General features: G+C 53.8%; 1 protein-coding gene across 2 annotated transcripts in view; it reads right to left on the bottom strand.

Annotated features, from left to right (window-relative positions):
* Positions 1 to 2,641: 2,641 nt before the first annotated feature.
* SAMM50 (SAMM50 sorting and assembly machinery component) overlaps positions 2,642 to 23,214 on the bottom strand; it is a 31,313-nt gene continuing 10,740 nt past the window's right edge. Inside the window, exons 6-15 of one of the 2 annotated variants that reach the window (XM_004007040.5) lie at positions 22,741 to 22,871; positions 22,414 to 22,501; positions 21,128 to 21,256; positions 20,559 to 20,630; positions 19,219 to 19,305; positions 16,369 to 16,439; positions 15,051 to 15,118; positions 9,884 to 10,030; positions 8,713 to 8,854; positions 2,642 to 2,847 (exon numbers count right to left, since the gene is read on the bottom strand). In XM_004007040.5, the coding sequence (XP_004007089.1) occupies positions 2,802 to 2,847; positions 8,713 to 8,854; positions 9,884 to 10,030; positions 15,051 to 15,118; positions 16,369 to 16,439; positions 19,219 to 19,305; positions 20,559 to 20,630; positions 21,128 to 21,256; positions 22,414 to 22,501; positions 22,741 to 22,871 (981 nt within the window). In that variant the 3' untranslated portion in view covers positions 2,642 to 2,801. Of the gene's footprint in view, positions 2,848 to 8,712; positions 8,855 to 9,883; positions 10,031 to 12,314; positions 14,022 to 15,050; positions 15,119 to 16,368; positions 16,440 to 19,218; positions 19,306 to 20,558; positions 20,631 to 21,127; positions 21,257 to 22,413; positions 22,502 to 22,740; positions 22,872 to 23,214 lie in introns of those variants that run through there. The other variant, XM_012175752.5, reaches the window with a different exon arrangement.

The following is a 23,214-nucleotide window of genomic DNA, read 5'->3' as shown; positions in this document are numbered from 1 at the left end:
GGGCAACACGATGCATCATGGACGGGTTTTCCTTTGTAGGCATTGAGACAACTGTCTTTGCTGAAGCCAGCCTTGGTCACATGCACAAGGAGACTGGCCCAGCATGCTTCCAACAAGGGAGATGGCAGCGTTCCCCTCCAGGATGAAGACACGGAAGGCTTCGTGTCTTGGCCCATTCCTTTGCAGAGTGACATGAAAGCCTTATTGAACAAATACTGAACTCTGGTCTAATCCCAAATGCTCAGGTATTTAGAGAAAAATGAAGTCAAATTGAGATGCAAAGGGAATTCCCTGGTGGTGCAGTGGTTAGAACTTGGTGCTTTCACTGCCGAGCAGCGGACGCGGGTTCGATCCCTGGTCGGGGAACTAAGATCCCACAAGGCAGGAGGCGCGGCCACAGAGACTCACGGAGGCAGGGCGGTGCTCGTCACGCTCCTTTCTATGACATCTTTCGCTCTGAACAGCAGCTATGAAGCTCCGTCCACAGTGAACCGGCCTGGGCTCTGGTCTTCCATGGACGGCACTTTGTGAAGGGCTCCTGGCTTCCTGCTCCGGTCTGCCCACTGAACCCCACAGAGAAGGGACAGAATTCTGATCTCACCCCGTGTCTCCACTGCTTCCACTCCACCCTGTGGAGCAGCAGCCTGCGAAGTGTGTTTGCCACTGAAACCGACTCCTGACCTGGCAGATGGCCCACCTGCCACGCTTTCATTAAGGAGCTGGGCGGCGGCCCGGGGGGACCCAGCCCTGCGTGACTAAAGATGCACCATTTCAAAAGTGACTTCTCTTTGGATTCTCCACCAGAGTAGAAGATGAATTCACAAAGGGCACGGAGTCTGAGAGTCTGGGCTACCTGGATTTTTACTGTTCCTAATTTGTAGCCTGAACACAACAGAGCTATACTGTGGGTTTCTTATTTTGCCAAGTGTATCAACGTGCAACTGGAAACAATAAAGCAACTCAGGGGAAAAAAAGTATGTTCTCCTAGGTTCCCAACTATTAAGAGAGGTAAAATTTTCTCCTTAAATATCCTCTGCAGAATCTCCATAGTTCACGTGGGCAGTGAGGGGGACATACACCTCGGAGGCCTAGCGCAGGTGGGTCCCTGGACTTGGGTGGCCTTGGTGGGAATATTAACTAGGTAACGGGAGGATGAAGCTGAGGGGCACTGAGCCCCAGCCGGGGTCATGGGGGTGGGGAGGGATATCCCATAGGAAACTCTCTGGCTAAGGCCCTCTGGGGCACCACCTGCACCCCTGGACATTTTTACAGGGCACCATTTTTAGAAGTATTCAGAGGAGGTTTAAATTGTTAAAACTTTCTTCTCATGTGGCTAATTAAGTCTACCCTAAAATATTGAGAGATAGATACTAGGTGTTAGGCAGGATAAAGGTTCCCCAAAGATGCCCACCTTCTAACTCCTGGAACCTGTGGGTATCTGACTCAGTGTGGCCGGGGCATTATTAGATTGTGGTAGAACTGAGGCTGCTGACCATCTGATGGTAACATCAGGCCAGCCTGGAGTGTCTGGTGGGCCCAGCAGTCACAGGGGCCCAGAGACGAGGCAAAGAGTCAGAGGGAGACGGAAGCCTGAGCTGTGGGCTTTGAAGACACAGGAAGAGGCCATCAGCTAGGGATCGTGGGCGCCTCGGGAAGCTGGGAAAGGTCAGGAAACCACCCCTCCCCTGGAACCTCCAGCAGGCATGCGCCCCTGCGGACACCCTGGTTTCAGGCCAGCAAGACCCATTTTGGACTCCTGGCGTATGGACTGCAAGGGGACAGCTCTGTGTCACGCTGAGCCTCTAGGTCCGCAGTGCTTTGTTAGGGCAGCACAGAAGCGGATTCACACGCCTTTAATAACGAGGCGGCCGCGCCTCCCTCCCGAGAACACGCCCTCCCTCCTTGCCTCCCTGACGTCAGGCTGGTTCATCCTTGCAGGGCGCTCACACTGGCTGACAGGGCCCTGAGCCTGCAGCCCCACACAGGCCCTTCTCAGCCGGCATCAAGTCAGAGCACGCACGCCCCCCAGCGGCAGGCTCTGCGGATCGCTTCATGGAGAATGCCCATCGCAGTCACGAGGATTTGAGATGGGGCTCACAGTAGCTTTGAGAAACAGCCCAGACGTACTATTTCAGTCAATCCACCAAAAAATATAATAGTAATGATGATAATGAGAGTTGTTAGTCACTCAGTCCTGTCTGACTCTGAGACCCTATGGACTGCAGCCCGCCAGGCTCCTCTGTCCATGGGACTCTCCAGGCAAGAATACTGGAGTGGGTTGCCATGCCCTTCTCCAGGGGATCTTCCTGACCCAGGGGTCGAATGGGCATCTCCTGCACTGGAGGCAGACTCTTCACCACGGAGCCAGTCACCAGGGAAGCCCAGGGATGAGGATACTAATAACACTTTCTAATGCTGTTTTACAGTTTGCTAACAGCCATCCCATTGCTGATTCCACCTAATCTGTGGCAACTGAGCACTGAGACCCAAAGAGTCCGGGATGAAAGGGGAATCAGGAGACGCCTGACCGGCCCCTCACCCAGCGGCACGCACGAAGGAACATGCACAAAGCCACCTGACCTCAGAGAAAGCGGCATGCGCAGCCTCGGAGAGGAACTCCCATCCACGACGCGCCCGAGGATCTGTATTTGAAAATTTATTGACATGGTTTCCCACAAGGACTGCAGTTGAAGGATCCGTGAAGCGTGTCTGTCTGGAGAGAGAGAGAGTGGCCCCGAGAACGTCAGTGCTGCCCAGGTCCTGGAGCCGCTGCTGGGGGGCCGGGGGACGCGCCGCATCCACTACAGGAACCTGATCCCAGCTCCAAACTGGACGCCGTCACAGATCCTGGAAAACAAAGCGCTTTCTCTTAAGACAGGAAGTCAACGCTCGGGTCTGCCCTGCTCACCCCGCTGCTGTCGGATCCAGAGACGTGCACGGCTCAAACACAAGGCCCACAGCCCTGCCTCTCAGGAGGCCCGGGCCCTCCTGGCTGCTCGGCCTCACCCGCTGGCCCTGGCTGCTCCCTCCTCTGCCTTTGGAGGACGGACGAGGGAACGAAACGGGAGACACAAATCCCCCTCCCTGCTTCCTCCTCTACTCCTGTTTCCCCAGTCCTGACCCAACTGGAGACAACAAGAGGACCTCGGAGCAAAACAGTCACCAACAACAAAACTCTGGTGGGGGCGGTGGAGGTGGTGGGGGGAAGCTTTGTTTGTTTCTAAGGCTACCAGGATGTCCCAGGGAGGTCGGGGAGGGAGCTGGGAGGGCAAAACCAGAGGAGTCCCAGGGTCTGGCAACAGCAGAACCCACAGCCCCGCAGGGTTTGTCCCAACCACCTCTTTGCTCCTCTCGCAGGAAAGACACAGGAGGTCACGTAGGTTGCAGCATCTGCCACCCACCGAAACTTTCGCAGGTTCCCTTCTGTGCACTGTTGATCACCAGCTGACAGGCCCCTGGGCCCAAGTTCAGATGGGCAAGCAGGCCGAGCAGCGAGGAGGCGGCTGTGCTCACGGCAGGGTCCTGGGAGCCGAGCTCCGCACCCAGATGCACGCGTGCCCGAGGGCCTGGCCATGTCCATGACGGCCTGGCCCCTGCCCTGGCCACACACAGACTGAGAATCACCAGCCGAGGTGCGTTCCTGGGACCCCCCAGCGATGTCAGTACCCACCAGGCCAAGAACCGGCCCCGGGCACGGAAGGTGGTCTCCCACGCTGTCCACCTGCTGGCCAGGCTCAGAGGCAGGACCAGGGCTGTATGGTCCTGGGGTCACAACACCAGGAAGCAGAAGATTCCAGCGAAAGCAGAGTTCCAAATCCCAACCGGCAGTTGACGATGTGTTTGTGGAACACGGCGTGTTTTTGCAAGTTCTGACAGTTTCCAGAAAAACTGGACAAGAGCAGCCCCCTCATTCAGAGGAGAGCTGACGGTGCACTGCCAAGACACCTGCACCTCGCCCTCCCCGCCCCTAGAACTTAAGACGCAGGAGAGCAGACAGATAGCGGTTTTCAGCCTGAGTGAGCAGGGGACAAAATAACCTGATCAATTAAGAGACTCGACACAGAGAATCACTGCTGTTGCCACTGACCGCCTGCAGGGTCAAGGGTGCTCACTGACCGACGGCATCAGCAGAAGTCACCTGACTGGAAGGGGCGGCCACAGTCCAGCCCCAACGTGACCCTGAGTAAACCTCACCGCCGTCCTTAAATGGCAAAGACCCACAATCAGGACCGCGGCTGTGTGTGCACAGCTTAATTCCGCTGAGATCCAAACAACGTGTCTTTACCTTTTATATTTTCGGGTCCATAAAAGGGGGACCAATGCCTACATTCGCTATTTAGGAAAGTGTCTGAAAATAGGCTACAAGATAAAAATAAGTCAAGTCCTAGGTTTACATGGTTCAGAAACAAGCAGGCATTCCAATAAAGGCTCGTTTACTTGAACTATATAAACAGATTAAACAGCTTTACAAGCGCATGTTTATGTTCAGAGACCGTATGAACGTGTCACAGGAAAGATACTCGCTACACATACCCAGAACGGTGTCGCTGATGCCAGGAGCGTGCAGACAGCCTCACCAATCACCCGTCATCCTATTCTGTGTCTCCTGTAAGTTGTAAGTCTGTAACTCAGGAGGCGCCTCAGAAATCCCCTGTGTCTTCAGTCGCCCCCTCCCGCTGGCACGGTCTCCGGCCCTGCAGGGTCCCCTAGCATCACGCTCCCATCCTCCCCGTGCAGGCCCCGGGCCTGAATCTGGCACGGGCAACTCAGCGGGAGGCAGGCTGACGAGGGCCAGAACTCAGAGACCCTGGTGTGTGCCCGAGGGGAAAAGGCCAGAGGAGACGGGAGGGGACGAGAGTGCCCGGAACTTAGTCCCTGCCCAACATCAAGGGCCACCCCACGCCTCGCTTCTGCCCCTGCAGAAGGGGTGCAAGCTGGTGCCCGCAGGCATCTCCTGCATCTGCCCCCTGGCTCCAGCTGTCCTTCCAGAAGTTTCCAGTCAGGTATCACCCCCTCCAGGAGGCCCTCTCACACCCTCAGCAGCCGCCACGACCCGCTTCCTGTCCTCCTCCGTCACTGACCACACGCTGCCCTCCCAGGCAGAGCCGCCCGAGTCCCCAGCGGGTCTCCAGGGACCTCCATCAGCAGGGCACAGAGTGGTCGCATCAGAGCTCAGAGGCAACGGTGTCCTGTGTCACCTCCGGTACAAAACGCACCAAGCGTTTCACTATGGTCTCCATCTCTGTAAAGGTCTGAGACCCTAATTACAGAGTGACTGCGTTAACTCGGGGGTGTCGGGGGCGGTTTCTACGGATGTTCTGCACACACACAATTCCCCATCCTGCCAGCTGCCTGATTTCAGAAATAAAGATCAAACAACTTCCAGTTCTGATGAGAAGACTTCAGACGGAGCCATGCGCTGAGTGAAGAGAGCCCCCTGCACAGGGACACCGTGCACGACAGCAAGCGCTGCAACCACCACGACCCTAAGACGGACCCGCCGCGGCTCAGGGGGCGGCGCGGCCTTGTGTCCTGGTCTAAATGTCCCGTGCACGGCCTGCTCCCTCCTTCCGGAACTCACAGCTGACATTAATATCTGAACTACTTTTCTCAAACTTAACCTGAAGAGAGGGAACAGAGCGGAGAGGGGAACACGCCGGCTCCCTGCAGAGTCTGCGAGGCGAGTGGACCCAGCCGGGCTTCCCCAGAGCCTCGATTCTGGGAGCACAGCGACACCCAGTGGCCTCCGAGGACGCTGCACCCACACTTCAGCCGGAAGGACGGGAAGCCTCCCCAGAGCCAGTGGGGCGGGCCCAGTCACACAGCTAGGGACAGGCAGGGGCTGGGCCTGCAGCCCACCCGCAGCGCAGCCAGTCGCGGGGCCGTGGCCGCTCCTCCATGGCTGACAGTCACGGTGAAACAGCCGAGCTACAGCGAAAACGCCACCCGCATGTCCAGGCTCCCCGATAACAAGGAGCATCTGTGACCTCTTTATTTGTATGATCGGGACTAATCACCAATCGTCATGGAGACAGCCTGGGTACTCTCTGAGACAGAGAAGCTGGTAGCGAGTCAAAGTGTGCATGAGGAGACAAGAGACGGTTCTCATCTTTGCACGCTTTTGCCCGCGGGGCGGGGGTTGGCACAGCCTCACCGCGGGGGTCTCTGAGCGGGCGGCGGGGTGCTGGGCTCCTCTGCTGGCGTTGGAGGTGGAGGGAACAGCGCGCACTCTGGACTCAGAGGGCTGGCGCCCCCTGGCACCCCTGACGGACACACACACCATCGTCCTGCCCACCCAGGCCCATTACGGCTTGAGAAGCGCCGGCTCGGATGGCTCTCTGTGACTCCATCCCAGGGTGGGTGCAGGGTCAGCACTGCACCTCGGCCGCTCCCTGCAAGGGATCAGTGAGCACCTGGGTATTACACCAGGGAGCCCGGGGCCACACCTGTGGCGGGCAGCTAAGATGTCACCTAGTAGACAAGCCCGGCCCTGGGCAAAGTACCCGATTGCCCACGCTGCACTCTCCCTGAAATTAGGGCACGTCACCCATCGCTATTACGTGTTTCCATCACAGTGAGCCAGGCGGCAGCCCCGGGCACCCTGCAGACGGGGAGAGAGCGGGGGACCCGCTGTGCTTCCCAGGGGAGCAGCTGGCCAGGGCGACTGCACCGGTCACAGCAGCAACGTGAGGAGCAACCAGCCCTGCTGACACCACACCAGACACGGCTCTGCATGTGCACGGGGGCTCACTCAATCAGCCCCGAAACCGGCAGAGCGGTCACTACCACTAGCGCCACTGTCTAGACGTGAAACAGGCCCGGAAAGGTTACGCCACTCACCCCGGGCCACACGGCGGCCGAGCTGCGCTCCAGAGAACACCCAGCCTGAGCACCCAGACCCTCCTCGGCTCTGCTCTGTGCCGAGAACAGGCAAGGTGTGGAGGGGCGCTGACCGTGGTCAGAGCCGCAGAGAGGGCGCAGGGAGGAAGGGCTCTGACACCACGGGCGGCTTGGTGGCCCTGGCCCGAGCCAGCCTTCCAGTGAGACGGGCAGGGCAGACTGCACTGGGCCGACGGCCACAGGGGACTCGGCTGATGGATGCTGACCCGCGCCTAAGAACACAGCCTGGTTGGAAGGCCCCCGACACAGCCCCTCCCAGAACACCGCCACCCCCCTGCGCTGGGTGAAACCAGAACACTGACACCCCCCGACACAGCCCCTCCCAGAACACCGCCACCCCCCGCGCTGGGCGAAAAGAGGAGGGAGCGGAGGCGGCAGGGGACCCCCTCCAGCATCGCAGACCACAGCTCGGTGCCGGACGCCTGGGAGACGATGGCTCAGCATCACAGCGGACCACAGACAGAATGCCAAGAAGAAAAACACACAGCCGTCGAGACTCTGAACTGCGTGTGTGTGAAGATACTCAGAGGTTAACAGAAACACGTGGCCTCCCCACCCGCACAAGCTGAGGCCCGAACCCTAAGCCCACGTGACGGGACCTGGGGAGGTGACCCAGTCACCACAGACGAGGGAGCTCAGCCAGGACGGGGTCCTTGGTGGGCTCAGTGTCCCTGTGAGGAGAGACACCAGAGACCTTGCTCTGTCCCCAGGTGAGGACACAGAGAGAAGGTGCCACCCGCCAACCAGGAAGGGCGCCCTGGGCCACGAACCGAACCTGCCAGCATCCTGACCCCAGCCTTCCCAGCCCCCAGACAGTGAGGGATCCACGTCTGCTCTCTAAGCCGCCAGTCCATGGTATTACATACTAATATGATGATATCTCTGGAGAAGGCAATGGCACCCCACTCCAGTACTCTTGCCTGGAAAATCCCATGGATGGAGGAGCCTGGTAGGCTGCAGTCCATGGGATCGCGAAGAGCTGGACACGACTGAGCGACTTCCCTTTCACTTTTCACTTTCATGCATTGGAGAAGGAAATGGCAACCCACTCCAGTGTTCTTGCCTGGAGAATCCCAGGGATGGGGGAGCCTGGTGGGCTGCTGTCTATGGGGTCACACAAAGTCAGACACGACTGAAGCTACTTAGCAGCATGATATCTCTGGGCTTCTTGAACTTTCTAAAATGAGCACCAAACACTTCAAGAAACAGCATTAATTTCTTCTTCAGCACAAATCCATGACAGCTGGAGAAATGCCAGACAGCCTGTTCCTCTGCTGCCCAAAGAAGGCTCTGGAGGGTGCAGAGCTGCGTCTACCCCAGCCTTTCCGGCTCCCGGCCTGCAAAGACCCCACAGCAACACCTCATCCCCCTCAGCACAGGCCAGCAGCGCCGGCCACCGCCTCCAGCCAGCCTGCCCGGAGGGCTCCCGCTGCTCGGCAACAAGTGCAAACAGCGTGAGGTCGGGGGACAAGGATACCCCACAGCCTGTCCTCCAAACCAGATGGAAAGAAAAACCCCGCGGAGAAAAGTCCCTGTATTTTCACTCCTTTGCCAACTATTCAATTTCTCCTAAAGTCTTGAATCTTAAAGGCTGTTGGTGAAGTGATTGCTGCTGCTGAGTTGCTAAGTCGTGTCTGACTCTTTGTGACCCCGTGGACTGTAGCACACCAGGCTTCCCTGTCCTTCACGATCTTCTAGAGTTTGCTCAAACTCCTGTCCACTGAGTCGGTGATGCCAGTGATGAAGCAGGTTCAAACAAAGTATGGTGATGGGAGAGTGCCATGTGCCTCTCGAGAGGACCCCCGCACCTACCTGTCCCCGCGCTGCACGCCCATGGGGACGCAGTAGTTGAGCTCCAGCCGCGCGATGTTGCCCAGCCTGAGGACGATGCCTGCCCCATAGGACCAGCGGATGCACTCGGCCAGCTTCCGGATGTGGGCTTTGGGGCCCTCCCCTGAAAAGATAGGGGAGGGGGGCGTGACCAACCGCACGTGGCCCCCCCACTCGCTGTCTGCAGACAGCCCCAGCTCTCACTCTCCGCGTGGCCTCCGATCATCGTGAGAGCCAGGTCGAGCTCTTCGAGGAGAATGCACGAAAGTGACATTAGGTCCAAACTCAAGACAGGGCGGGGGACCACACCGCCTCGCCGCCCCAGGACGCGGGCCTCTCCATTCTCTGGGCCCGGCACATTCTGGTCCCTTTGCCTAGGATGATGGCATTTTCCCCATCCTCTGAGCACCCAGGAAGCTTGACTCCAAGCCTTGGTTTCTAGACACCTCCCACGCCCCTGCTGCTGGATACGTCTGTGCCCCTCACCCAGCCCTGAGCTCCGAGAGGAAGAGATTGGTTCTGCAGCTTTAATGACCGGCACAGAGTTGCTGCTTGAGAAATGTTTGCTAAACAAATACTTTTCTTTTTTTGGCAAGAGAGCACCAGATGGTTTTTCACGTGTTTTCGTCACCTAACCAATCGCTTTGCTCTGGGCGTTGTATCAGATGATGTGGGCATCGAAGGCGAGCACGTGTGTGCACGCTCAGCCGTGCCCAGCTCTTCACGACCCTACGGATGGTAGCCCACGAGGCTCCTCAGTCTATGGAATTTTCCCAGCAAGAATACTGGAATGGGTTACCATTTTCTCCTCCAGGGCATAGTTGGTACATTTAAAGATGACATAATCTAAAACAGGGGCTTCCCAGGTGGCTTAGGAGTAAAGAACCCGCCTGCCAATGCAGGAGACACAAGGGACCAAGGTTTAATCCCTGGGTCGGGAAGATCCCCTGGAGAAGGAAGCGGCAACCCATTCCAGTGTTCTTGCCTGGAAATCCCCTGGACAGAGGAGCCTGGCGGGCCACAGTCCATGGGGTCAGACACGGCTGAGCGACTGAGCACAGCAGTCTAAAGGAGACAGATCCCTGCTCGCGTCCTGTTCTTTGAAACATAAGGTCAGGTGTGCCGACTGGCCGCTAAGGAGTCCAAGTCTTACCGTAGTTGAGGTTGCAGAGGTTCCCTGCATTGAGGAAGAAGTGTGTCCTGAAGAGCTCGCCAAAGCCGCCCTGGCCGGGCCGGAAGGGTAACGGGGTGTACAGGTGCAGCCCGCCGGCCCAGTAGGCTTCCCCGCCCAGGTAGTCACCTAGGCAAGGAAGGAGCGCAGATCAAAACGAGGTCACAGGTTCAAGACCACCCCGATGGCCCACCATGAACAAAAGCGAGGGGTGTGCTGTGATCAGGACACACTCCATGCCCGGCCCACGAGCAACTGCTCTTCTAACCGCTAAGGCTGTCGGCCTCCTTTTAAACAATGTTTCTTATTCTCTTGGTTTGTTTTATAATTTGCTTTAACTGAAAAAAAAAAAAAAAAAAGCTAATACATCATTTAAGAAAGAATGAAACCAGTAATTGATCGTATCTGTGAGATGCTTAGAATAAAACAAGCGAACTAATGGAAATCGCTTTCTCCGCAACTGCAGATGACCAGATCATTGTTGCTTGGCAAATGAAATGCATTACTCTGCAGAAATTTCAAGACTGCACTACAGAGAGACAAAATGCAGAAAATGTCTCCGCAGTTTCTGGAAATGGTCAGACTAGCTATTGACCCAAAGGTACGGAGGGCCTGCTCCCTGCTGCATAAGGACACCATCCCAGCTCAATATCTTCACAGAAGAGGCTCGTTCTCAAAGGTTCATGACCACTTGGGGTTTTGTTTGTTTACATAATGCATAATAATACAAATTACTTCTACAAATGTCCCTACTATTTCAACTACAAATAGCCACAACATTAAAACAAAACCCTCTGAACTGTTTATACTTTGTTACTAAATACCATTTGTAAAGTGCCTCGGTCTCCTTTAATACAAAATGACCCGACATGACAAAGACTACAGGTTGTCTCCAAGATTAACCTCAAGGGATGAACTGCTTATTCACTTAAGAGACTCCAGCGTCTCCTCACCCCCGTCAACACTGAAGTTCTAGAGGAAACAATGGACCGAGAACAGGAGATCAACCGGGCCTGCTTTTCATTTCCCAGCAAGTGTTCCTCTCCTTCCTTAAATAACCTCTTTTATTCTCATCATGGGAGTATAAAAAAGGAAATTCTCCTTTAATTTCTGCCATTAAGAGAAAACCAGCTAACATCCCAGCGTCCTTCCTTTCAATGAATTACAATGAAATATTAAATAAGAAAATAAAATGTAAGCATATATACACATATCTTTCAGTCTTGATTTGCTTTTCACTTACTGTACTATAAGCACTTCCTTCTAAGACTTCTTATTCTTTGAAAATGCGATTTTGATGCCTGAATAACCACATATATGGACCATAACACAATGACCTGTGGTTTGGTCGCTAAGTCACGTCTGCGTCTTTGACCCCATAGTCTGTAGCCCACCAGGCTCCTCTGTCCATGAGATTTCCCAAGCAAGAATACTGGAGTGGACTGCCATTTCCTGCTCCAGGGTATCTCCTGGGGCACAGAGGGAACCTGCCTGGCCTCCTGCAGGCAGTCTCCCGCACTGGAGGCTGACTCTTTACCAACTGAGCCACCAGGGAAGGCCAATGTAACGACCTACCCCTTGACTACCGTCCTGTTGGTGCTGAACTTGAGAGTGGACGTTAACCTGTGATGGGCTTTCCTGCACAGGCACACAGTTTTAAACCATCTTGAAGTATAATATACACACAAAAAGCCCACACATCCTAAGTGTACAATGCAGTGAACTTCCAGGCCCAGAACACACGATCCAGTGAGCACCCAGACCAAGAGACAGACACACGCAGCGCCCTGGGGAGGCCCTGTGAACCCTTCAAATCACCACCCACACCAGGGGCAACCATCGCCTGTCGCCCGACAGCACGGAGCTCTTTACCCAGCCGCCACACTTTGCACAGTCACAGAGCATGCACCTGCTGGGGCTGACTCTTTTCAGGGGAGGCGTATATTTCTTAAGTTTGTTCAGGCCACCCCATCAGTGGCTCTAACTTGCTCATCCTCGCTGCTATATCATAAACCACGGTGTGAAGACACACCGTTTAGCTGCCTGTCCTGCGGCTGGCGGGCATCTGGGTTTGCAGTTTTCAGTGCTGTTATCCGTGTGTGTTAGTCACTCAGTCGTGTCCGACCCTGCGACCCCTACAGACTGTAGCCAGCCTGGATCCTCTGTCCATGGGATTTTCCAGGCAAGAATACTGGAGCGGGTTGCCATTCACTTCTAGTTCTTGTGTATATATATATATATATATATATATATATATATACATACATGTATATATATATACACATACATGTATATATATATATATACATATATATATATGTATATATCTGTATGTTTTAGGCTCTTGATAAGTATTGTCAAACCGCTTTCATGAAAAGTTACGGCGATTTACACCCTTGCTCACAGAATCTTACCAATGGCCTTTTAATAGGTAATTAAATAAAACATCACTGTGTTTTAATTTTCAGGCAAATGGAAGACTCCAAAACTTTTATCTAGTCACTAAATAATACTTGCTACAATGAAAAAAGAAACTGTTACTTTTCCAAGAGAAAAGGACAGACTAATAAAAGCATCCTAACAGCAAATGAAAAGAAATAATTTATATTTTATACAAAAATTTATGCCGCGGATGATCACTATTTTTAATAATATAAAATAGGAGCAACAAAGATGTTTAAAAAAAGTTAAGAAAATCAGGATAGACTATTTTATAATGTAATAACATGTGTCCTATCTATACGATGTTTTTCATAACACATGGCAATTCTCTAATAAGATGTCAAGGACTGGAGAGAGTTCCCGAAACAGGAATGCTCACACTCTGCTAAACAGACTATGATTGAGCACAATATAAACCCTTGAGGATACTCAAAATCCATTAATCTGGCAATTACAACCTAGAACTTTATATTATATAGTAAAGCTTATAGAGAAACACAAAGATTGAGCAAGGTTATTCACTGACACATAGTTATTTAAAATAAGAAAGAAACAAAACAGTCTAAATGTCTAACACTTGGGATTTGATTTAGAAAGGTCACAGTATGGCAAGAACGTGAAATATGCAGCCATTAAAAATGATAAGGCTTTTATCTTTCTGAGTCATTGCTGGTGGGAATGCAAAATGGTATCGCTATTTTGGAGGACAGTCTGGCATTTTCTTACAAAGCTAAACATAATTTTACCATACAATCCAGCAATTGCACTCCTTTTTACCCAAACGAGCTGAAAAATCTTACGTCCAGATAAAAAAAAAGCTGCACACAGATATCTCTATCAGCTTTACTCGTAACTGCAAAAAGTTGGATGTCCTACAAGCAAGATGTCCTTCAACAGGTGAACGGATAAAACACCCTGTGGGACAGCCGTGCAGTGGGGGGAGCATTATTTGGTGATAAAAAGATATGAGCAATCAAGCTATGAAAAGACACAGAGGACTGAATCACTGTAGTGGACATCCGAAACTAATGCAATACTATAAATCAGCTATACTCCAATTAAGATACACACACACACACACACACACACACAGACACACACACACACACACACACACAGACACACACACACACACACACACAGACACACACACACACACACAGACACACACACACACACAGACACACACACACACAGACACACACACACACACAGACACACACACACACACACAGACACACAGACACACACACACACAGACACACACACACACACACAGACACACACACACACACAGCTCCTTAAACACACACACACATATAAACAAAAATTTGATAAACACATTGACCAAAAGAAGAAAAAAAAGATACCGAGGAACCTGAAATGTGTACTGTTTTGTCAAAAAAGCCAGTCTGAAAAGCACATACACTCTATGACTCCAACCATCTGACATTCTGGAAAAGGCAAAACCAGGGAGTTGGTGAAGTTCAGAGGCCGTCAGGAGCAGAGGAGGAGGCAGGGAGGGAGGAACGAACAGGTGGAGCCCAGCGAACGTTCGGGGGTGAACGCTGGATGGATGCGTGCCGTCACCCATCTGTCAAAACCCGGACACTTCACAGCACAGGCGGGGGATGCCCACGGGAACCATGCAGCTTAGTTGGTAGTAACATGTCAGTACCTGGAGAAGGAAATGGCAACCCGCTCCGGTATTCTTGTCTGGAGAATCCCGTGGACAGAGGAGCCTGGTGGGCTACAGTCCACGGGGTCGCACAGAGTGGGACACGACTGAGCGATTTAGCAGCCGCAGCAGCACATCACTGCTGGCTCATGGGTTGTGACAACCGTCCCACACTAACACAGGACTAGTGATACAGGATCCTACGGGCGTGTACCGTGAGCTCTGCACTTGGTGCCCAAGTTTTCCATTAAACCTACAACTACTCTCAAAAATAAAGCCCATTACACAGGGTAGAGTCGACATTCTATGAACCACTGCGCTGCACAACTGAAGTTTATGTGATATTATAGACTGACCACATCTCAGTGAACAAATAAGCTTAATGTAAACGTGTGAAAAATTTGCAAAGTGCAGAAACACACTTTAAAAACCTTACTAAAAATCATTCATCAGTCCCATCACCCAGATAAAACCCTGACTGCTGTTTAGCTGTGTTTCCTCTAAGTCTTTTTATAAAAATGCATGCTTACTGTTTACTTTTACTATGTGCATTTTTTTAAAATTTTAAATAAAGTACACTACTTAAAAAAATTGTAGTTTGTCAATGAGATAAAATAAGCAGCCATAAAAAAATGGTAAAGTACTTATTCCTATAAACATCGTTTCACATACTGTTATTGAGGGGGTGGTGGGAAAAACAGGTGAGAACACAAGCGTGTAAGACAACAACACGTGTATGTGGACACGTGTGTTTAAGACCACACAACGCTCACAGCTTGAGGCGATGGGATCACAGGGCACTCTTGTGCATGTTCCGCTTAGCTATACTTTCTCATCGTCCATCATTTCCTCAACAAATAAATACTTTTCCGAGCCTGCTGGGTGACGGATGTTAGGTGTTAGTTCCGCTGGTGAAACACGAGTATCTATTATTTTGGTAATTTAAACAAACAAATACATGGTTCAAAAATGAGATGTAAGTGTAGCTTCGGTTTTTTGCAACGTGGCGTATTCTGGGGAAGGACAGACCTTCGCTCTGTGGCCCGACGCTGTGCATGCTGAAGCCCCGCACGCTCGTGGGTCCGCCGAGGTAGAACCTGGAAGAGGGAAGAGCTGTCAGAGGAAGCCGCCGTCACAAACCGCGAGTGCAAAGGGCGCACACTCGCTTCTGGGTGGCCCACGCCGCCACATACTGCACGTCTCAGGACTAGGGAGATGCACACGAGAACGGAGAACGCCAATAAAATCCAAGCTTTGCGGTCGGGGAGGTACTTCATCATATCAAAAACTGTGTATTCTGTTTGAGTATGAAAGAAAAAAGTTCATACGGGTTATCGTTTAGTCGCTCAGTCCTGTCCAACTCTTTGCAACCCCCATGGACTGTAGCCCACCAGGCTCCTCTGTCCACGGGCTTTCCCAGGCAAGAACACTGGAGCAGGTTGCCATTTCCTTCTCAAGTGGATCATCCCGAGCCAGGGATCGAACCTGTATCCCCTGCACTGGCAGGCAGATTCTTTACCACGGAGCCACCAGGGAAACCCCGTGTAGGTTACAGAAACACAGAGAAACATTTAAGAGAGTAATAAAACAATCCTGTCCCTGGCAAGCAGGGTTAACAGTTGGGATTACAGTGAATCCTTGAACAACCCATGGGCTTCCCTGGTAACTGTGACGGTAAAGAATCTGCCTGCAATGCAGGAGACCCAGGTTCAGTCCCTGGGTCGGGAGGATCCCCTGGAGAAGGAAACTGCAACCCATTCCAGTATTCTTGCCTGGGAAATCCCATGGACAGAGCAGGCTGGTAGGCTACAGTCCATGGGGTTGCAAAGAGTCAGGTACCACTGGGCGACTTTCACTTTCTTTCAGTTGAACAACTGAAAGGTTGATCCAAATATACCCTGCGGTCAGTCCTCTCTGCCTGAGCTTCCTCCACAGCCACAGATCGACCACCTCCTGGCTGTGCAATGCTGCGGTGTTGGTTGCTGAAGGCACCCACCTGTGGCTGGGCCCCCAGGATCAAACTCACTTTTGTTCAGGGTCACAGGTACTTCCTGTCAGTCGATTTTTTGTGAATGTGTATTTGTGTGAGGGTGTATACATACAAATTTATGTACACATCTGTAGTAAATTGGTGACATACTATATTTCGCATACATTTTTGCATCCTTCTTGTTTTTTAAAAATTAGCATAAAGCTATACAGGGTATTTTGAAATTAGCTTAAACTTAAAAACTAAATTAAAATGTGAAATAAGTGCTCTCCTAAATAAACTTCTTTTGTAAGAAACCGACCAGAAAGACCCAAAGGAAGCCACTTGCAAACCACCCATTCGTTTATTATTACTCACCTATCAGCAATGCTCGATGGCTTATCACCCATGGGTACCAACATTCCACCCCAGAGAGAGGCTGAAAAAACCTATTGAAATAGAAACAAACAACCGTTTTCTTCCAGCGTTTCTTTCCTTCCAACGAGTATCAGCAGACAGAAAATGCACTGAGGTCTGGTCGCAGCCCCACGTGTCCGGTGCAGAGCTCTGGGCTGGGGCGTGAAGGCTGCAGAAGGGAACTCCTGGCTCGGGCAGGGGAGGAGCCACAGCTCGAAGCGTTCTGAGGATATCTGCGTAACTTGCAACTTCAAGTTTCAAGACGTACAAGAGATAAGCAAAAAAAACAAGCCCAAACCCTCAGCAGGGCCTGGCTCTGACACTGGGCAGCCCCCTCCCTTCCGAGAAGCCAAGCCCAGTGGGCCATGCCATGGGCAGATGGGGGAGGCGGACCAGGTCCCGACAAGGGAGTCGGCATCCAAAGGCCTCTGTGGCTTGGCCTCACGTCCTGAGGACGCCTGGCCTCTCAGGAGAGGGAGGCAGCAGGTAAGAAAATGTCACAGGTAAGAAATTCAGGGCTTTGCCAGTGGCTCCGTGGTGACGAATCCGCCTGCCGATGCTGGAGACACAGGTTTGATCTGGGAAGACCACAGGTGCTGCAGAGCAACTGAGCCCACGCACCCCAACTACTGAGTCTGCACTCTAGGGCCCGGGAGCCCGCGCTCTGCAACGAGGGAAGCTGCCACAGTGAGAAACCCTCACACCCCGACCAGAGAAAAGCCTGCAGAGCAATGAAGGCCCGGCACGGCCAAAAATAAATAATAAACTAAACAAATGAAAAAAAAGGAATGCAGAGACACACACATCCAACCCAGCCCTCGGGGACAGCGCTTCCGTGTGACAGGTCAGGGTCGGGGCGGTAAATGATCCCATGCGGGGATCCAATCTTCATGCCACGTCATCCCCGCCCAGAACTGCCCCAGTGATGCCTGAGACCACAGTGGGCCCTCTAGGCTCCTGACCCCCGGCCATCATCATGCGCCCCCCCATCTCCTGAGTGCTCCCCACAGGCTTCTGCCCAACTTGTCCTCTTGGGGCAAAGTCCACGTCCTTGAAAGCTGCCCAGAGGGCTCTTTTTTAGAAGCTTCTGTAGGAAGAATCACAGATGAAAACTGGGGCAGAGTGGGCAGAGAGGGCCAAGAGTACGTTCTATTCTGAGAAATGCATCTTTGCTCAACAACGGGAGAGATTGCCGCAGAACACGGCGAGGGGCTGGGGCCTGGCACGCAGCGGGGCGGCCGCCCCTTGGACAAGACGTTCCTGGCAGACTGTTCTCCCCGCCCCCGCCACCCAATGGTCACAACCTAAGGGAGGGGGGCGACAAGGAACACTGATGCCCCGCCCCAAGACAGGCCCACCATCCTGCCTGTCCCGCTGAGCTCAGTGACCACAGGAACCCCAGGTGCCCCCACGCCTAGGCCTCTCCACCCACTCCTCCAGCACCGGGCACCCCAATTCATCAATGCCAGCAGGACGACAAGCCCACCCCCTGGTTCCCTGGTGTCCTCACTCCCCGCTCACCCTGGTGAAATCCCACAGCTCATTACTAAAAACGAGCTGCTTTATGCACCTCACATGGCTGTCCCTGGGTGGGCTGGCATAGGGGGGCAGACACCACTGAGGGTGGAGGGGCTCCTCAAAGACACCCCCCCGACCAACGACGACGAGGCAGCACCCCGTGGCCACCTCCTCCCCCGCAGTCTGCTGTCCTGTTCCTCAGCCTCTCATCACCACCTGCCGGATTATATACCCATCTCGTTGCTTGTGGGACTCCCCCTCCACTAGCGTGTGAGAGCACTGTCTGCTTTATTTACTGGGGTGTTCCTGGTGCCAAGACAGTGCCTGGAAGCCAGCCAGTCTGTGTGAGAAGAAGGGAGAGATGGATGTACGCACGGATGGACAGGTGGGAGGACAGATGGACGGGCAGACGGATGGGTGGATGGAGAGCCAGGGGCTGCACGGAGGGAAAGGAGGCTGAGAAAGAGACACCGAGGCTCGGAAGGAGAAGGCATGATGCAGTCAAGGAGGGCCAAGGGAGTGCCTGGGGGTGGGCACAGGAGGGGACCGGAGAGAGCTCGCTGAACTCGACAAGGAATCGGCCCCGAGAGCCTCCGGAGTAGCAGAGAAAAAGAAAGGCAGGGACCGCACTCTGAGTGCGCTGAGTCCAGGACCGATCGGAAGCAGTGATAAACGATTTCACAGTCAGACGAAACAGCGTGTACCGTTTCGTCAGAACTCACGCCTTGCCGCCAGGTTCTGAGGCAGCAGCGGGGTGTGGAGAGCTGCCCTAGCCACCCGGGCGCCAGGCAGAGTGGACGGAAGGCACAGTGTCTCCCGGCCTGGAGCTCCGCTGCCTCGGGCAGAGTCTGGTCACTCACTCCTCAGGTCCTGAGGGAACCAGGAGGAACTAAACCAAACCAGGCTAAAAACATTTAACACAGAGATTCTGGAGACACCCAGAGCCTAAAGACCTAGCAAAGTCAGGTGAAGACACAGACTTTCTAGGGACGTAACATCAGGAGGCAAAGACGATGGCACACACGTCCTGCAGACACGTTTCTTGATGGCTCTGAGATGATGGTGAATGGGGAAGGGGCTCTTCCGTGTGAAATGACTGACAGGTGAGTTTTAAAGGAGCTAGTTATCGCTTCTCCCCAGAGCAGCCTCAATTCTGGCCACGCTTAAGAGATGACGCGCTTGAGCTTCAAGCTCGACTGTTCTCATTTCCTCTTCTGAGCTTTAGATATTCGGGAACTGGGGTCTAGTCAGATTCCAAAAACACAGGTCACAAGCTGCTGGAGAAATACTCACTGTGTCAAGGATGAGTTGTTTATTCAACTGAAGCTCAAAATCTTCTTTTAAGAAGCTCACATCCCCTCCGGTGTAGCCGGCCAGCTCCTGTCAGGGAGGGTCTCAGGTGGGACAGGGCCCACAGACTGACTGCAGAGTCACTGTGCTCAGCACTACAGGCTGCTGCTCTGTATTTTCAGAAAGGCAACAGACCATGTCTGTGTCCCAGAAGCTGCCTCCTGGTCTTTCGGGATGGCATCAGGGGCCTGGCAGAGACACCGTCACCAAACACAGAGCAACCGCAGAGAAGCTCACTCCTTACGCATGCCAGGAGAACGCTGGCAACATCGGCGTTCACTACAGAGCCTGCTAAGGATGGTACGGTGGCTCAGCCACAGAGAACCCGCCTGCCGATGCAGAGGTGGGTTGGATCCCCGGGTTGGGAAAATCCCTTGGAGCAGGAAATGGTAACCTATTCCAGTATTCTTGCCTAGGAAATCCCATGGACAGAGGAGCCTGGAGCGCTACAGTCCATGGGGTCGCAAAGAGTCAGGCACGACTTAGCGACTGAACAGTAACAGGATTTTATGACTTGTTTGGCCCAATCAATGTTTGGAAAAAGAATATTAGCCCACCTTTCACAATTTCTCACATTTTCATATGAAAATGGGAGAAAGAAATGGCAATCCACTCCAGTACTCTTGCCTCGAGAATCCCGTGGACAGAGGAGCCTGGCGGGCTGCTGTCCATTGGGCTGTACAGAGTCAAACATGACTGAAGCAACTTAGCATGCAGGCATGCACTGCGGAAGGGAATGGTGACCCACTCCAGTACTCCTGCCTGGAGGAACCCAGGGACAGAGGAGCCTGGTGGGCTGCCATTTATGGGGCCACACAGAGTCGGACACAACTGAAGTGACTTGGCAGCAGCAACAGCACATGAAAATTGGATTGCCAGCTGCTCCTCTGACACTGAGTTCAGGCAGACAGAGGGGCGGAGCCCCCTTCCCAGCCGGCTTCTCCCCAAGGTCACCGGCTGGGCCCTGCCAGTATCCGGGTCACACCCCGGGCTCGTGTGCTCACTGAGAAACCAGTCCCACAAGTCATGACTTGGCTCCTGGTCTGTGGAGCGACACGTCAGAGGCCGGCTCCTCACCCTGACTCTGAGCTCCGTGAAGGCAGTCTGAGCTGCAGGGAGCAAATCCAGGGCTAGGAACCCTGAGACGGACAGACACCCTTGGAGGCATTCCAGAATGACCTTTACAGCTAAAGGCAGCTGCAAGTATTAACAGCGTGACCGCCCCCGAGGGACGCCCCAGTTCCCCAGGAGCCTGCAGGGGCCACAGGGGAGGGAACGCTCACCTGGTTCACCTTCAGCAAAGCACCTCTTTTCGGCAGGATGGAGGAGTTCCGAGAGTCGATGACCATCGAGTGCTGGAAAAGGCAAGGGCGGGGGTGTCTGCGCTTCAGTATGGAATGACACCAGACACTCCCTGAGCGCTGGCTGCTCACCAGGCTCTGTGCCGAGTGTTCCCTTAGGTGGCTTCGCCTTCAAGAAAACCTCCCATTCTGTGTGAGGACCCAACAGAGTCAGCGAGACAGGTCACGTCTGCTGGCTGGGCGACTCCGACCCCGTCCCCAGCCCTGTTTTCTCAGGGAGCTTGATGCCCTGACGGACGTCAGCTCAGCCCGCTTCCAGCTAAGACACCACGGTGGGCCCTTATTCCCTCCGTTTGCATCACCTCCGATGTTACTGAGGAAAAAACAACGTGAGGCTGTATCCAGATATTCACAGTGACCAGTCCTAGCCACCGTTCTGGCCGCCTCAACCGTGACGCCGCTCAGTCCCTCCTAATGGAGGGAAACACCATTCTCCCAACGCATACGGCCTGGCTGCACCAGGGCAGGCACACGCCGCGCGAAGCCCTCACCGAGAGAGACGACTTCAGAGAGTGCCCGCTCTCCTTCCGGACGGCGAAGGACGCGGCCCTGGAGAGGCAGCCCAGCTCCCGCCAGACGCCCTCCCACTTGACCGTGTGGCTCGTCTTCCAGGTGGGAAACTGCAAGCAAACACAGAGAACCGTCAGCCTCCGTGCTGCGTGGACGCGGCGTCACCCCAGCCCAGGCCGCGGGGTGACGCGCCGTTAGATCATCAGCCGATTAAAAACTATGACATGCTGTGGAACAACGGGATGGGAAGAGAGGAAGACAAGGCAAGCGGGGAAGGAGGGAACGTGGGCAGGCGGGGCTGGGCTGCGGGAGAAAGCCAGGGTCGCCATCAGCGGGAGAAACTGCTTGAGCAGCGGGGCTGTGCTCCGAGCCAGGAGACGGGCGTCGCTGGTCTGATGCTGCAGGGAACTTTATAACTACCTGGTTTCTTTTCCATCTGAAAGACCACGGGACACACACCCCACCTAGTTTTCTGAAGCCAGGCAGGGTGACCCAGCCGCCTCAGCCCCCAGAGAAGAGCAGGGAGACGGGGTCACAAGCCCGTGACGAGTGGAGGCACTGGGTAGGGGGCATGCCACAGTAGCTTCCTGGGCCCCTCCCTGGAGACACTCACCCAGTAAGGCACACAGGGCCGTGAACGTGCAGGAGAGGCAGCGGCGGCGGGTCAGAAGACCGCACGCGGGGAGCTACTTTTACAAAGCGCATGCCTCCAGTCTTTCCTCATCAAACTAAAGCCCACACCAGGAGGGGAGGAAGGGGGACAGCTAGAAAGGAAGGCAAAGAAGGGCAGCGTTCGTCGTAACACTGAAAAGCGGCCAAATGGCAGTGACTCTATGCGACGCATCTCGCTGGAAGTGAACGCGCTATAAGCCAGCAACGAAAGCGCCCGGTAACCTGACGTGACCTTAACTGGCTGTCGGGAGCGATTGATCTGAGCGTGCACAAGGAAGCACAAACAGACGGTGTCCCGGGAAGTCAGGGGCAGGGAAGAGATGTGACTGGGTCAAAGCATCTGCCGCCGTGGGGGGTGGCCACCCTCTCTGGCCCTGGCAACGGGCACTGGGCAGGTGGGGAGGGGCCACCCAGGAGGCAGCTGGCAGCCGGACAGGGAGCACAGGGTGACCCGGGCATCGGGGCCCGCAGCTCCAAGCTTCAACCCACGTGGGGCTGCGCGCCTGGCCCTGCGCCCTCGGCCGAGCCTGGGCATCAATCGACAGGCTCAGGTCCCACGTAGGCACCCAAAGGGAAGGACGGGAAAGGCACTCACGCTGTACTCCGCTGATACGCCTCGGTCTGTCTCCCGGAGCGAGCTCCAAGGGAACTGTCCCGTGACTTTGTATAAGTTTACGGAGAAACTAGAAGACAAGGGGACAGAGCTTTACTTGCTGGGACGGTGATTATACCTGATGTATCACCTAAATCAACAGACTCACAGCGACGCCTCGGGGCTCATCTGCACGGGGAAATCCACACATGCAGTGATGCGACAGAAGCGTCGGCCGATCCTGCAAAGTTTCCTTCCAGAAACTCCCACCACAGCTACCTTAACCCCTAAACCATGCCACTGAGCACAACGACCCGCTGGGCTCCCTACTTTCTATCGAAGTTTCCGGGCTGTGGTTTGAAGAAGGACAGGCCATACGAAGTTTCTTTTGTTCCATAGGAAAACTGGAAAGTCACCTTTTCTGCCCGGCCTAAAAGATTAGGGAGTTTGAGGCCAAGGACCTGGGAGCAAAAGAAAAACAGCAGAGGTTTTGTAAGTGAGTTCATCTGTCATTTCTGTTTAGAGTCCACTCACAAGAGGTGCCGTATGGTATTTCCCCTCCTCTGACTTACTTCACTCGGCATGACACTCCCTAGGCCCATCCACGTTGCTGCAGATGGCATTATTTCACTCTTTTCAATGGCTGAGTAATATTCTATCATATATACGTCCCTCTCATGGACTTAGAGGACGAACTGATGGTTACTAGCAGGGAAGGGAGGGGGGAAGGGATAGTGAGCGAGTTTGGGATGGACATGTACACAGGGCTGAATTTAAAATGGATAAACAATAAGGACCTGCAAG

The sequence above is a fragment of the Ovis aries genome, chromosome 3, assembly GCF_016772045.2.
Source record: "Ovis aries strain OAR_USU_Benz2616 breed Rambouillet chromosome 3, ARS-UI_Ramb_v3.0, whole genome shotgun sequence".
NCBI lineage: Eukaryota > Metazoa > Chordata > Mammalia > Artiodactyla > Bovidae > Ovis > Ovis aries.
Note: the sequence above shows the minus strand (reverse complement) of the source record. Positions and strands in the feature narration are given on the sequence as shown.